This window comes from Lissotriton vulgaris, chromosome 5 (genome assembly GCF_964263255.1).
Source record: "Lissotriton vulgaris chromosome 5, aLisVul1.2, whole genome shotgun sequence".
Taxonomy (NCBI): Eukaryota; Metazoa; Chordata; class Amphibia; order Caudata; family Salamandridae; genus Lissotriton; species Lissotriton vulgaris.
Window position 1 is genome coordinate 982662046 of NC_141693.1, and position 16306 is coordinate 982678351.

At 43.7% G+C, this 16306-nt stretch overlaps 1 protein-coding gene across 1 annotated transcript in view; it reads left to right on the plus strand.

Moving 5' to 3' along the window:
• The first annotated feature begins 1698 nt into the window (after positions 1-1698).
• Positions 1699-16306, plus strand: part of MMP21 (matrix metallopeptidase 21) — a 114684-nt gene continuing 100076 nt past the window's right edge. The window contains exons 1-2 of the mRNA XM_086920251.1: positions 1699-1857; positions 13393-14071. Coding sequence (XP_086776377.1) covers positions 1699-1857; positions 13393-14071 — 838 coding nt within the window. The remainder of the gene's footprint in view (positions 1858-13392; positions 14072-16306) is intronic.

The window sequence follows — 16306 nt, forward strand, 5'->3', positions numbered from 1 at the left end:
GGTGGAACCCCAAAACAAGGGCCTAATTTAAAGGGCCATCAGCACTCCTTTTGTTTGAGTATCACCATGGTGGGAACTACCTGAAGCCTAACACCTAAATGCTAATGCAATCGATGGCAACTAAGACCCACAGCTTGTGATCTGTACAAGGAAAATATGAATTGGAGGCAGGTTTTTGACGTTTTTCAACCTCTGTGTATAAGAGATGAGCACACACCGTAAATATGTCAGATCTGGGTAATTACAAGAATTATGATTTTAAAAATGTTCTCATTTTTTTATTTAATTGTTTCATAGCATTTCTCATCCCAGTGTAGGGTGTCAGCGAATGTTACATCACACGCACATGTTAAAAAAAGACAATAAATCATAAGTGTTCAAATCAACCTACAGTATGTTACATAAAACAATGAGGATTAAAAATTGTCAAGAGTGCCTGGTCAGGAGAAACACAAAGTCATGATTAAAAACCCTGTTAGACTTTCTTACTTCTGAATGACCTCTTTTAGCAATCTTGCTAACAGACAGATTTTGAAAATAACAATAAGGTTCTAAACCCATGCCTTGGCACTTGAATGTAGCTCCTTGATGCCAATCCATAGCTCCCTGGGGTATATTAGAATTATTGCAAGTTATGAACAGCAAGTAACAAGAGGATGCCAAAAGCAGTAACCCGCTTACCTTGATACATAAAATACAAATTTTAAATCTGCATGTTAAACTTTTGATTCTTAACTGGGTGTAGACAAAACACAGACCTTTGCATTAACGACCAGAGAAATCTTACTTTATTAAAGAAAGAGATGGCTGTGGCACAACAACCCTATGGTGTATGAGATCATATGCAGCCTGCTTCCTGTCACCCATGGGTCCTCCTGCGCCCCAGTGTTTCTTGTGCCCCATCTGGCACACATCAGGTTGGAGGATGGAATGACGTTAACATTTCGCCCCCCCCCCCCCCCCCCCCCCCCCGAAAACTTTCTGCGGCCGCCCATGATCAGGCGGTCCAGTGACTGCGCCACACAGGCGGTCCCAGTGGCCGAGTACCCCTGTACCAGTGTCTGGGTTTCCGTGTCCAAGTTTCCAGGCCTCCTGTTGGGGTGTGCATGTCTTCTCCTCCCTTTCCCAGCCTGCTCTTGGTGTCTGACGCTCCTGTCTGAGGTGGCAACGCTCTTGGGTATTATTTTCAGCCTCTCTATAAAATGTTAACTTATAACTACTACAGACCTGTAAAAAGCCCGGCGTGTTATACGAACCATTTTGCTACATTTCTGCGGTTTTTGTGGCCATTCCGAGATATTTACAGGGGATGAGTGAATCGCATGACATTTATTCAGGCTATTCATTTTAAGTGTCGCTGCAAAGTTACTTTATAAAAAAGCAATGATCTTGCTGCGGGGAGATAAAACCCTGTCAGTCTCAGATGAACTATTTCCATTAAGAGGACGCTAGTAAAAGGTTCAAAGGCACACAGCGCGACACCACAACACACTGGATGTTTGCTCGGGGTTCAAAAGACTTCAGGCACACTTTCGTGTTTGTTTGTTTATTTGTTTACTCCGTGTCGGAAGCCCTTCGCGATGAGCTCGTGATGAAGGGAGGAGGTTCTGGGGCCAGAGGCTGGTGCCAATATAAAGCCGCCCACCTTACTCACCTTCAAGTGAACATTCAAAGGCTGACCCGGCCTGACCTGACGCCATGAAGCCTGCGCCTGCGCTGGGCGCGCTGCTGCTGCTCCTGCTCGGGGCCCTCAGACCGGGACACCAAGAGAAGCTCTTCCACAGCCGGGACCACTCGGACCTGCAGCCCTCGCCACAGCACCAGGCGGAACTCGTCACGGACCTCCAGTCAGCCCAGGTAGGAGACACAGCACTACAGCCCCCTCAGCCGGAAGCCCCACAGTCTCAGAATAGAGCCACAAGCGAGGAGAGGGTTGAGCAGTTAGCTAATATCGAATCAATGAAATGAAAGCCAGCGGCTTGCCATCTGTAGCACAGCAGGTGCCATGACAGGGCCCAGAGGCGTGAGAGACCCCTGCGCCCCACTTATAGGTGCTTTACCACCCAAGTAAGGGGTAAAGGCATTTTCATTACTTGCATTAGGGCCATGGCACCCTTGCTACCCACTCATCACGTTGTAAATGCCAGCTGGCGGTATCCGGGAGTGGTTCATGTCCTGTCCATGAATGGCTGGAGGTCTGTTGTCCCTTGCGGGCCTCCATTCCTGCCTTCAGGAGGATTCGAAACATGGAATCCTGCCTCATTAAAAGATATGAGACCGGATTCTCTGAATCCTATTGGACGCTCACTTTCCACTGAAATGGAAGTGCACATACATTGCAGCGCAAAAAGTAGGGCGGGCCCCCAAAGCATTCAAGTTTAAAAATATTGACAGCTTTACGAACTGACCAATGGTGCATCAGGCTTATTATTACTTTCAATGTCTTCAGGGCGAGTGCACGGTGTGCTTTTACAGTGCATTTTGTGAACTTGCTATTACTCAGAGAAAATGAGACAGATGCTTAAATTGACCAGCGAATGCACATCTTGCCACCATGGATATTTTTGCATTCGTGGGTTCCCCAGGAGGTATCAGTACATCCCTCCTTCATAGGGAGCAGGTCCACTGGAATCCTGTTGCAGGGGAGGGCCACATTTTGTAGCAGCGTTGACTGCATTAGGCGCCAAGAAAAGCCAGATTGTGCAGCATAATGCTACATATTTTATAGCAGAATTACTTGATTTGTCACTTTTATTCCTGTTAATACTGCCTGAGGAAAGGTTTCACCTCATTTGCACCAGTTTAGCACCCAGATACATCAATAAGCAACAGCAAGATGACAGCCAACTTTTGGAAAGTGCTTTCCACTGTGCAGAAACATGTAGTACCATAATGTTAGTTACTTCTGATGCGTTTGAGCTAGAAAAAAGTATTTTGTTTAAATATGCAGATTATGCAGCAGATAATGAATTATATAGTACATGCTGCAGATCTATAAGTATGCAAAAAAACACAGCAGCTGCAAAATCACATTATTCCTCTTGCCCTAATTGAGAAATATCTGTTTCTGGTGAATCTCCCCTTCGCCTGGGGTAGTCCTGAACAGATACAGAGTTGCTGCAGGCACATCTGCATTACATGCAGGGCTCAGAAATGTTACTTAATGATGTGGGATGGTATCCTGCAAACATCTGAAGACCTCTATCCTCATGCCCACGTGGCTCAAGGAATTCAATACAAAACTGCTCATGCTACACTGCTATGCGAGGAGGGCTGAAGCAACGAAGGAGCCTCCAAGCTCAGTGCCTGTCGCTCCTCCATCTTTTAGATCTTGGGCCTCATTTATGAAAAGTGATGCATCACTGCGTGAAAACAGCGATGCATCACTTTTCACTGCACTCTCCCTCCAACACCAATTATGCCTCATATTTACAGTATGACGCATCATGGCGCAAGGAGTTACAGATACGTCAGTATTTCTGATGTATCTGTATGGCGCAAAAGTGACGCATTGCTGGAGTGTGTCACAAAAGTGACGCAACTCCAGCAATGCGTCCTTTCACATGGGGTAAGCCCCATGTGAAAGGACCTGCGTCAGTCTTACGCCTGCTGTGAGGCAGGCGCAAGATTGTGACGCAAAGGCGTCCTAGAAGTGACGCAGTGAAATCTCATAGATTTCACTGCATCACTTCTATGACCCTTTCTTGCGTCAATACGCCCCCCTTGCCAACATTATACCTGGCGCAGGTATAATGTGGCGCAGGGGTTTACAAAGTGATGCATCTACCTAGATGCGTCACTTTGTAAATATGGTGCAACAAGGCGCATTTTTTATGCCACTGGTGCGTCACAAACAGTGACGCACCGGCGGCGTGAAAGTGACGCAAGGGTTCATAAATGAGGCCCCTTGTTTGTAATTGCGTTTGTTGTGCTGAAATTCCAGCTGCTCATTTGTAAATGCGATTTAATCATTGTAAATGAGACATCATGGTATCCTGAATTGGGCTATGAGTGTTATTGATTTGAAAAAGGCAAACAAATATACTTCACTCCATAGTCCAGATATATGTTTTCCATACTTTCAGTCTCAGATGAGCTTCATTGGCGCGGCATACATTTTACTCTTTCTCTTGACTGTTTACATTGCCATTATGACTTCACCGACAGCAAAGGTACCTGAAGTATCACAATATTAATTCTTATTTAGTGATGTCAAGTAGGGATTCTAGCTGTTTGTAGATGGAGTAGAAGGCATCACCGCATGGGCTGTGGAAGGGCCCCTGGTGGATGGGTCTTTGTGTCGACATGTGATTGGCAGAGCAGTGAATCCTTTCTCTACCGATTCTTAGCAACTGAAAAAATTATCTTAGCAGACAAGAATAACAAATATATTTGAGAGCATTACGTTGGCAAATTTTACGACAACAAAAACAGAAACGATTTAATGGGATTATCCTGCTGGTATGTGGATTTTAGAATCAGAATCCATTAGTGTGGTCACATAACATGCGTAAAGTAAGTACATGCTGCAAAACTATTATGATATAAATATAAATAATATATATATATATATATATATATATGTACATATAATATATAATATATATACTTCCTCACACAGTCCTCCTCAACTCAATGGTGGAACAGGTACATATTCGTCCACAATGAACAACAAAATGGTGTACAGAGTTCCCCCGGGAGAGCTCAAGAATTCTAGCTCAACCTGTAATTCTCTCTCGTGATATCTAGACAGGGGGTGAAGCAAGGGTCTCAAGTGTGCACCTACCCCTCCCACAGGAAACGAAGGTCTGGATAGCCGGCCAAAGGGTTGAATACGGGTTGGTTCCATTACAGGACTTCCCTGACTTCTTTTAACTTCACCACCACGCTCACTATTACACTCCTTTTGGCCCCTCACACGCACACACCCGCTGGCCCAGAATTAAAGATCTCCACTAAAAGTGCAGCTTTCATCGCTGCCCGACGGGCATTGCACCGCCAGCCTGCCGAAGGAGCAAGGTACCGATGATGAGGCTGGACAACTATCGACTGGGGCTACAGTTGTGGTCCTGTTGATAGCCTGTGTGAGGTACCTTTTCATTCTGGAATATGGGTCTACACTGCACACTTGAGACCCTTGCTTCACCCCCTGTCTAGATATCACGAGAGAGAATTACAGGTTGAGCTAGAATTCTTGAGCTCTCCCGGGGGAACTCTGTACACCATTTTGTTGTTCATTGTTGTTAGGACGAGTACATTGGACCCCCTTAAAAATTGTCCTACCTCCTTTCCCCTTCTTTTGATATCACATATTCGTCCACAGCCAAAAAGATGGTGTAAGAAAATTAATATTTATTGGGAAACACCAATTTTTCAGTGTAAATTGTGTACAAAAATGATTACAAAACGTTAAACTTCTGTCGCGTATCGGCTCAACGCCTTCAACTGGGCCTCGCCTACTGTCATGGTGGACACCATTATCCCTCTTCAGTTTCATTTGCCCTTAAGCAGTAGAGGGATCGACATCACATTTGCAGTTCATTCTATCATCCATTTTGGCTCACACCAACAATTCATTTTAGATAGTTTTCTGCATTCAAATGGTACCGTAGTATTATACTCACGTCGCAAAACAAATTAGGTAACTTCCTACCGGTCGATTATGATACATGGTGCACATGTTACAAAATGATGTATATCTTTTGGCTCTGAGTCAACATGTTATTGCACAATTTTAGTAATAAGGATAAGTGTACTTTCCTCATAAGGAATTCTATTGGAAAGTGCTTATGCTTGCTTCTAATGTATTGTTTAAAGTGGCAAGTGCGGCTGCTTAAGTCGTTAAATAGACCATTCTTGCTATACAATGGATAGAGAGGACTCATGCTTTGTTACAGTGATCGGATTCAGCTGCCATAGCTCTACACTAACACATAGGAACTATTCTTGCTCGGATTTTACAAGCGGGGGGAAGGAGGGAGGGAGGGAGGGAGGGAGGGAGGGAGGGAGGGAGGGAGGGAGGGAGAGAGAGAGAGAGAGAGAGAGAGAGAGAGAGAGAGAGAGAGAGAGAGAGAGAGAGAGAGAGAGAGAGAGAGAGAGAGAGAGAGAGAGAGAGAGAGAGAGAGAGAGAGAGAACACACCCCCTTTCAGGCTTAGAGTGACAAATAAATTATTCAAAAAAGAAGCCGAGAACTCTGGGTAGTTCTCAAGTTTAGGTGGAAAGCAGCTCCTGTATAGAGCACGCTCAACACCAGTGACACTCTAGATCTGCTCACGTCAAATGTCTGCTTTTCTATCAAAGTCTTTAAGCATAGGATTAACACAGTGCCATCCACGCAGAGATAGAAAAGGACAAAGTATTTTGCCATTTCTACAGCAAAGTTTTTAAGCATAGGACTAGCACAGTGCAGTCCTTGCTGAGTTGCAAAATGACAAAAGCCATTTACCACCCCAGGCACAATATTACAGCTTTGAATTGATAAAATTCCAACCAAGCCAACCTGAAATGAGTAAAAGCAACGCCGGACACAGTGTTTCGCTCTAATTAGAGCTCTTAAGAGAGGTATAGTTTTGTCAAGACACAAGGGAGCACCCAGTAAAAGTAAAAAATACCCTTCAGGCTTAGAGTGATGAATAAATTATGCAAAAAAGAAGCAGAGAACTCTGGGTAGTTCTCAAGTTTAGGTGGAAAGCAGCTCCTTTATAGAGCACTCTCAACACCAGTGACACTCTAGATCTGCTTTTTTGCATATATATATATGTCCACCTATAAGACAAATAAGAACTAATTGAACTGATCTGTGTAAATAACACTCCCTCTAACACCAGGAACATCACCAGCAATCGCATCGGAAATTGATAATAATGAGTAATTACTGCTCAACCATTGTGCCCATTGTTAGAACTAAATATTATGGGTACTATACCCATGATCATGCGTTTTGGTGAAGTTTTTGAACCTAATGCACTATTGATGCCACAATAATAAATGTACTATACAGTTATAGACCATCAATATAGGAATTGCTGTCATATTCTACGTATAATTGTCAGAATACTTCTCAAAACCCATACAATCATGTGTAATTAGGTGAACAAGTCATCTAAACATGCCCGGTGCTTGAAAAATGTGGAAACAACTGGTTTAAAAACATATACACACTTATGACTGTCACAAAAGGTGTTCTGTATGCAATAATGTTGAAACTGCGACTCCCAGAAGCCCATGGGGGGGAGGGGGTGTATTGATATGCAATGCTTTAAAACAGATGTAAAAAGTAGTACCACCTAACGTGAGAAAGTCCGCCAGGCCGAAACGCGTCGGTGTGACAGACTTGGGATCTGTGCAATAAATCTAAAAAACTAAAGTTCCAGAGTGCGGCGTCTTTTGTAGCAAAAAAAGAAATATTTATATATATTTTTATTTTATTTTTTATTTTTGTATTTATGCCTAGGCGAAGCATGCATTGCATGACATGATTGCATATATTTAAATATATATATATATATATATATGTATTATTATTATTATTTTTTTGTAATATAATGAAATTGAACACTGTAGGCAGAGTGCAGACCAACAGCAAAACAGTAGAGAAAAGTACTTGTAGGGATTAGCTGCTTATAATCAAACTACAAATCATAATATACTAACTTCAAATTGCAAACAAGCGCAAAAGAATATGAAACATTAAAGACATTGAAAGACATTACGTCTATACATAAGTCCTACCAATGGTGTGTAATAATACTTTCAAGACAACGTCTAGCCTTGATAATTTATAATTGGATGTTAAGTCCTATTTTAGGCGCACAAATCGTACAAAGTGTAGCAGGGTGCAGGTGGAACGTTAAATCTCAAAAGAAAGAATAGAACCAGAGGCAAAATGGGAAGATAGAGCAGGGTGACTGCCCACAAAAATGAATATTCTGGGTCAGTGGTATTGTCACAACACTCCCATCAGTTAGAAGCAAGGGACAGTTCCCTTTACATGTCTGCATGTTGGAGTTTTTAGGTCTAAGAGGGTTATCACTGTTCTTTTTAGATAGATTTCAAACAATCGTATCTTACCGAGTTACTTGAAAACGGTTGGTCTTTAGTCTCTGTTGATTCGCTGTTGCGTACCCTACTACCTTAATCCCATCTGTGTAGCTCCCCATTCCTTAGCTCCCACGTAGGCGGATCGACTGCCTTCCACGTCTGAGCTAGCAGTCGTTTGGCCAGTGTAAGCGCCAGGACAACAACCTGGTCTCGTATTTGTGTTTGTTGGAACCCTTCAGAAACAACTTCAAAGATCCATCTATGTTAATATTGGTTATGCTTTGAATTGTGCATGTAATGCGCTCCCTAAGGGATTTTAACGCATGTTACAAACACGTGCAGGGGATCCTCTTTGTCTGCGTGCGTGACATCTTGGGCAGCAAGCAAGCATAATGCAAAAAATTATATTTAATCGGACAGGACCGTGGGATGTGCGGTGGATGATAGTGTTGGATTAATTTAAAAGGAGCATTTCTTACCATTTTGGGGTAAGCTTAAGCTTGACCCCATTCCTGCTCTGATATGTTAGTGTTTAAAACTAACTCCAAGTTGCAAAACTCTGGTTTGGTCACTGGTGTCAAACTTTTTTATGGGCTTCACAAAATGGGGTGAAGTGGGGTTCTACAGTGCACCAGAATTCACAGATCATACACTGGGGGAATGCCGGACAAAGTTTATGCTGCTCTGTGCTATCTCCATATCAATTAGGAAGCTCTACCTTCACCCTCTTTTTGAGAAATATGTTAAAGTTAAAGTTTGTAGATTTCCATAGCGCAGCTTATAACCCGTGCGGGTATCCAGGTGCTGTCCCTGGGCAAGGGGAGATGAAATGATTTGCCCAGAATCACAGGATGCTGCGCTGACAGCGAAACTCAAACCTGGATCCCCAGATCCTGAAACGGCAGCCCAGGTGGCTGCGCCACATCCTCTCCTCGAACACGTCTATATCTAGTGGGCTCTTGGCACAGCTAATTACAAGAGCCCAGGCACAGTACCTGGTACCCAGACACGTCGGCATGGCCAGCAGCTGTGGCCAGTGGACACCAGGCATAAGGTGTGGTCTGTATCCATGCTCTACGACAGTACTCATCATTCCTAATGAGCAAATTCCTCCCTTAACTCCCCACCTGCCTCATCGTATGGGGCCCTACTTGCTCACCAGCTATCTCTCCGACTTGCAAGATTCTGTTACACTCCCCTTAATCACACCTTCGCCTTTGTGACTTATTCGTACTCGAACTGGTGTCCCACTACTCCGAACAAATCATCTCTAGTACCGTCTCTGTTACATGCCGACATTTGTTAAAAATGCTTTTGTTTACTATCTCTGCTTTGTTTTGCAAATGTTTTACACATACTCTTTTATTTTTTGTAAAGCGCTCTGATACCCTAATCTGGGTCTTGTTTGGGCTATAGAAAACTCTAAAAAATAAAAAAAAATAAAAAAGTACTCCTGCTTACAGTACAAACCATGCACAGGGCACATGGCACAACCCGTGGAGGCTGCTCTAAATTTGAGGGGGGGGCGAGGGGGGGGCAATGCGGGGGTGTGGGGTGTAGGGGAAAATAATAAAGAAAAATAATAAAGAAAAACGCTTGCGGCCACTGCCCCGGTGCTCCGCTCCTGACCCTGGTCATGCTGCACAGGCTCCCAGGTGGCAATCACAGCACTGGTCTCATGCTGGTAATACTATTTACCAGCACGAGAGCAGCTCCATACTTGACCTGAGCAGGCTGATTTTATGCTCGCTCGGGCACAGGAGGTCTGTCGCTTTTCTCCATCTGGCTGTTCAACACAGCTGGGTTGGAGACTCATAAGTGTGCATGTCTGTTTGGCTGGCCTAAGATGGCTGGCCAAACTGACTTGCGCACTTACAAGTGCCCAACACTACTCCCTACTGTGATGTGCAGCTCGTCAGGATGGCCCCGCCTCCCGCCCTAACCTCGGCTTGCAGTAAGAAAAATAAAATGATAACAAAATGGTTTTTTTAATCATTTTATTTTTCGGTGAGGCGACTCTCCTTCGCTATAACGGAGGAGCCGCCCCTGGGCATAACTAATGATCCTCTCTATTACACCCATTACCAAGATATGCAATTTCTTGTACATGAAAATTAACAAAATATCAGAGACTAAGAAACCATGTCTTCCACAACACCCTGCTTCCCATGCATTTTTAAGGCCCAGTCATGATTTGTATGCTCCACCCAGATTCAGAATTCTGGAGCTGGGCCTTTGTGCCATGCCTCTTGGAAAGCATTTCTAAGTACTTTTCTTTCGCCACACCCATTTATCCCTCCCCCACACCTTTGGCATCCTTCTTCAAGCACTGAGTTGAATCCCTTGCTTTTCCAAGTATCCTTTAAATTGTACAGTACTTCAGTAGCACACATGGCTTCATACACCTTCTAAAACGACCTCTATGAAGGGACATAGAATTTGCTCTTTTTGGCTGCACTTTATCTTAGAACCACATAAATATTTCTTCTGCTCCATGACTTTCAGCAGGAAGCCTGAAATGTTCTTCTTTTATTAATGAAAATCTCCCACTTTTAAATGTTTAAATGTGAGGAGGATATTGTTTGGTGTAGTTTGGCGTTATTTTTTTTTTTCACCAACGCTTCCTACGTATTTTTATTTTTTCATAGGTTACTTTGAATGATTGCAAACTGTGGTTCAATCACTGGTGGAGATTTGCTTTTTAAAACATTGGCGCCCAAGGGGGAATTTTCCAGCACAATGTTTCAAATATTTATATTGATTAAATTGGCATATCATTGCTTCAAAGTACTGTGAGCTATTTAATAAAATATTGAAACACGTCAGTGTCTTTCACTGTACACTACGCTGTACTCAACTGTTCTGGGGACCCTCTCAGTCCTTAGACCACCACATCGGGCAACCATGACCGGCATTTTTTTATTTTTTTATTTCAGTAATTTTTTTATTGAATTTATATATACAAGAATCCAGGATTGCTCGTGGCTCAGTCCATGGCTCCAGGGTGCATGTGCTCAGTCCATGGCTTTCATCTTACCATCTACTGTATCCGGGAAATTGGAGTTCATTTGTTTACATTATCGGTCATGGGATGGCTTTGTAGGAAGCCTGGCAGAAGAAACATGTTGACTTGAAAATATTGATTGAGTAATATGATCCGATCTACATTGAATTATATTGCAACAAAACCCAGAATTGTGTATTTTATTTTTGTGCTATCAAAAGGTACACGAGGTATAACTGCCCTCAATATCCGAAAGGCAACTGGACAATGGCATTACCATTAATTTATTCTTGACATTTTGCTTGATCGCATTCTACTTCCATTTTTTTGTAAAAGAAATATTTGCACATACCAAGTGGTACCCCGACTAGAATCACAAACTTTACCCTGGGAACGGAGCCCATTTTGCCTCAAAATCAGACCCATATTTTACATTTGAACTAAGAACTTATTTATTCTACTTTTTTTTAAGGAAGATAGCAAAAAACGGTGTCAAACCAGTTGGCTCCAAATGTTCCCCTTTTGATACCACCATTGGTTCTGTGCACTAGCATTCAAGCCACTAAAATGTTGCAAATAGACGTTCACTTGTTTTTTTTAACCAATGTAAGGTTTCTGTAATGTGGACCTGGGGGCATATTTATGTGTGGGGTTGCGCCGCGCTTGCATCACGCAATGTGGTGCATGAGCGACGGAAGCCCAAAATGGGATTTATGAAGCCACGCAAGGGTAGGTTGTGTGGCCCTGAATGGCGTCATAAATCCAGAATAAAGCAACAAAGAAACCTTTGTTGCGTTACACAGCTCTGGGAAGGCATTCCATGGCGGTGTGTGGATGTTCCAATTCAACTCCCATAGATTTTGACGCATTCTCAGATTTACCAAAAGTGGTAGACCTGAGAATGCGCCAAAAGGCTGCGCATTCCCAGGTGCAGGAAGGTGTACCTTCCTGCACAAAAACAATACTCCTTACAACGCAGGCACCCTTGTACCATGGTGCTAGGGTGCCTTCTTTGGCACTAGGTAGCCAAAATGACACCAGTGCAGGGACAAAGGTAGGAATGTGCCACATTCTTTTAAATACTGTGAATTTCTGCCCTTTCCCTGTTAGGCAGCGCAGCAAGCTGATTTGCTATGCTGCAAGACTTTGCCATAAATATGACCCCTGGTGTATAAGGTGGTAATCCACGCCATGAGCGCTCTGCCAAAGAGGGTGACTTGTGTCCAACTCAGCAGCATTCACAAATTGTATATCGAATGTTAGGCTGGGCAACAATGAAGTCAAGGAAGGGAACAATTACGCTTGTGTTGACTATGTTCAGGAAGCAGATACTTATTCGAATGATTGTTAAAACAACCAAGCTTTAAGTCCACCTCTCTGCAGATGAGAGGTGCTAAGTCTGAGGAATGTTAGTGAATCATATTGTCCGTTTTTTCCTAAGGGATTGTTGGACTTGGCCCTCTTTGCAGGGTCATCCCAGAACTTTTTGCCTTCCTCCTGTATTTTTTCTGACCTGTTGTTGGTGGTTTTAGGACTCTGGGCACTTTACCACTGCTGATCAGGGCTAAAGTGCATGTGCTCTCTCTATGACAAACTTGGTAAGATTGGTCTACATCTGTTTGGCATATTTAATTTACCTAGCAGTCCCTTGTACAGTGGTATTCCATATACCCAGGGCAGTAAATTAAATGCTACTGGTGAGTTTGCAGCGCTGCTTACGCCACCCACCAAAAGTAGCCTTTCAAACCTGTTTCAATGCTCTGCCAATGCAGGGCCTGCACATGCAGTTTACTGCTGCTGTGACGTAGCACATAAAGTGGTTGAAATGTCTGTAACTCCCCTTTTACTACATATCAGTCACCTCTAAGTGTTGTGCAAGCGCTTTACACATTTCCTCTGGGATAAGCCTGACTGCTCTGCCAAGCTACCAAGAGGGTGAGCAAAGGTTCTCTTAGGTGTATAACTCCCTTGCCCTCAGTAGTGTGGTGGGTTCTGCTTGGCGTAGGTGCATACCTTTGCCAACCTGAAACCCCATTTCTAACAGGGATGCAGTGGCATTGTCTAAGAAGCAAATCAACTCATTGTATTAGTGTAGACCATTGAGGTCGTCCATAATGACAAATTCGATTGATTTACTGAGATGGAGATGCCTTTGAAAGATGCATAGGCCTGAGACACTGACAGATGACTGACAGCCTTGCTGCTGTGCTAGCCTGACAGAAAGTCACCAAATGTGCCTATTGGCAAAGCATGATTGCCCCTACAGTGCTATAATTCTGCTGTTTCTAATTGTATAAAATATACATGATGCACAACCTGTCATAACTCATTTTTTGTTTATATTCAGCAATTCCTATCAAAATATGGATGGACAGAACCTGTGAAATGGGAGGGCGCATCATCGAAGAACGCTGCAGAATTGCCTCGCTATGGAGACGCAGGCCTGATGCAGGAGGGCGCATCCATTTCAAGATACGGCCAGGAATTTCCACTTGAACCGACACAGGCCCCAGCTTTTGTAGAGGCGCTTAAAACGTTTCAAACACTGAATGGCTTACCAGCCACAGGAAAACTAGACGATTCCACTATTGCGGCCATGAACAAACCACGTTGCGGTGTCCCTGACAAACAGTTAGGCAAGGAATCCGCCATTCTCAAAAATAACCCCAACAATGTGACAGAGCAGGCGAGTGGCACTTCACTGAATACAACAACCAAGCAAAATCCAGAAAATGGAACTTCTACCTCGAAAATACGAAAAAAGCGCTTTTTACAAATGTTAGCCGCACCAGTCAGGTATAAAGACCAGGATAACCAAGGAAGCACAGGAAGAGGAGCATTTTCTAAAAAGCTTCTAAAATGGAGACTAATCGGCGAAGGGTACAGCAGCCAGCTATCCATCGATGAGCAGAGGTATGTCTTCAAGACGGCTTTCAGGATGTGGAGTGAGGTCATGCCACTGAATTTTGAAGAGGATCTCACATCTCCCATGTCACTGATAGATGTGAAGTTGGGCTTTGGAAGAGGTAAGTTGAAAAGATAGTCACTTTTTTTTAAATGGCGGCCCCCTGTGCAGTTGCGGTTTTGCTTTCCACCCTGACCTTGACCCTGGCCACTCCAGCATCCTGCAGGCTTGCGACGGCTTTGAAGAAGCGCTCAGGAGGTGGCGGGCACCGGGGACGGGCACCCGGCTGGTGGGGGGGGTTTGGAGAGTAAATCTTTCTTTATTCGGTTTTCAAAGTACATAAAAAACCATAAAAGAATTTCAACAATATATTCATACATTTCATTTATCTTTTAAAAACTACAGGTATTTATCCTAAAATACACTTTAGAACCAGGTACGATACATAAAAAAACTTTGAGGACCTTGGTCAAACCGAACATTTAGATAACATTCCTACTCTTCATCAAATGACCAAGAGTTTTTATATCAAAGATTTACTCTCTGTTTAAAAATACACTTTAAAAACATTCCAATACATTTGGTCACCAGTTCAGATTCTAGGAATTGCAAGCGCAACATAGCTGGGCGGCATCTTCTGATGCCCATTGTTTTTAAAAGAGGAATCAACCAGAGTTTGCGATGAGGAGAGTTGAATTTACAGAACAGGATGGTGTGAATAGTTGACTGTTCTGAAACTACATCGCATGGACAGGGGATTAAAACACGTTCCCAACTGTTTTTAACTGGGAACGCCACCAACCTGTGGAAAATGTTCAATCTGAATCTAACAAGAAGAAAACGTTCAAATTGTGACTGAACATACATTAAGTAAGGTTCGATCTCTAATGTGGTCATGATTGCCATAGAATGAAGAACTGCTTGCTTCCTTGCCTCCTTTGCAGCGCGCAGCTCTTCTACATGGCTCAAGGCCCGCATTTTTAAATCTTTCCTAGATATTTCTCTGATTTCTTCCGGGTATAGATAATACCTTCCTAGTCCCAGGTCAACCAGAACATTTTTCACATACAGAAGCCATTTGATTTTGCCAGAGTTGTCCAAAGACATGCAGTCTGTGACTATCTGTTTAGTAAAAAAAATTTCAGTGGAGGTCCAAATGCGCCTCCAAAGCAAAATTGGTTGTATTTTTGCCAAGTCCTCCAAATGAGAAATTCCCAGCTCTGCATGGCAGGCAAACGTAGAGACAGATTTGGGTGCCGCCAAAAGAAATCGTAAAAAGGTATTTTGAGCTACCTGTAGGGGGTTTGTGTTGATGTGCCCCCATAACCCTGCTCCATAAAGTGCAGTTGATTGGCATTTTGCCCTATATATACGTAATAACTCTACCGGGGGTCTCCTTCATAGCTTCTGGGAGAAACTGATAAGTGCTGCAATAGCTCGAAGCAAGTGGTGCTTTCTTGCCTCAACAGCTGGTTTCCAGCATATTTTTTCATCGATCATAATGCCGAGGTAGGGATATTGGGCAGTAGGTTCAACCCTTTCGCCATCAAGCAGCAGCGTGTTTTTCTTTTTCCTTCTGGATCCTGCTACCATAATATATGTTTTTTTAATGTTTATATGCAGGTCGAGGGAGCCCATGAATCTAGCGTACCTGTCTAAAGCATTGTGCAGCTCTCGCGGTGTTCGGGCCAATATCACCGCGTCATCCGCGTATAGTAGGGTGGGTATCGGTCGCTTTCGTACCTGGGGAAAATCCTGGCCCCCCCTCAACATCTCAACCTCAAGCCCATTTGTATAGAGAGAGAAGAGAAAGGGGGCCAGGACACATCCCTGCCGGACGCCACGCTCCACTGCGAACGAATCAGAGAGTTCACCCTTTACACCAAAGCGCACCCTAGCGGAGGCGTTCGAATACAACTCTCTCAGGATTGTGATGAGAGAGGACTCTACTCCCATCTCCGCGAGAATCGACCATAATTTCGAGTGGGAAACGCAGTCGAAAGCAGCAGACAAATCTACGTACACCATATGTAGGGAGCCCTGCTTTGCTGAGACATATTTACCCATCATTAATGCCAGGTTTAATGCTTGCTCTGTTGTCCCAAAGCCTTCCCGAAAACCAAATTGGAGGTCGGAAAGAATCCCACCATCGTCGGCCCACTGCTGGAGTCGCTGGAGCACTACTCTCCCCACTACTTTGCCCAACGAGTCCAGCAGCGAGATTGGGCGGTAGCAGGACACAGCCTCTCTATTTCCTTTCTTGAATATCGGGACCATAGTGGATTGGGTCCAAGATTCAAAGACCCCGCACTTCATTACTGAAGAAAAAACCCTCGTTAAAATGGGAGCCCATAGT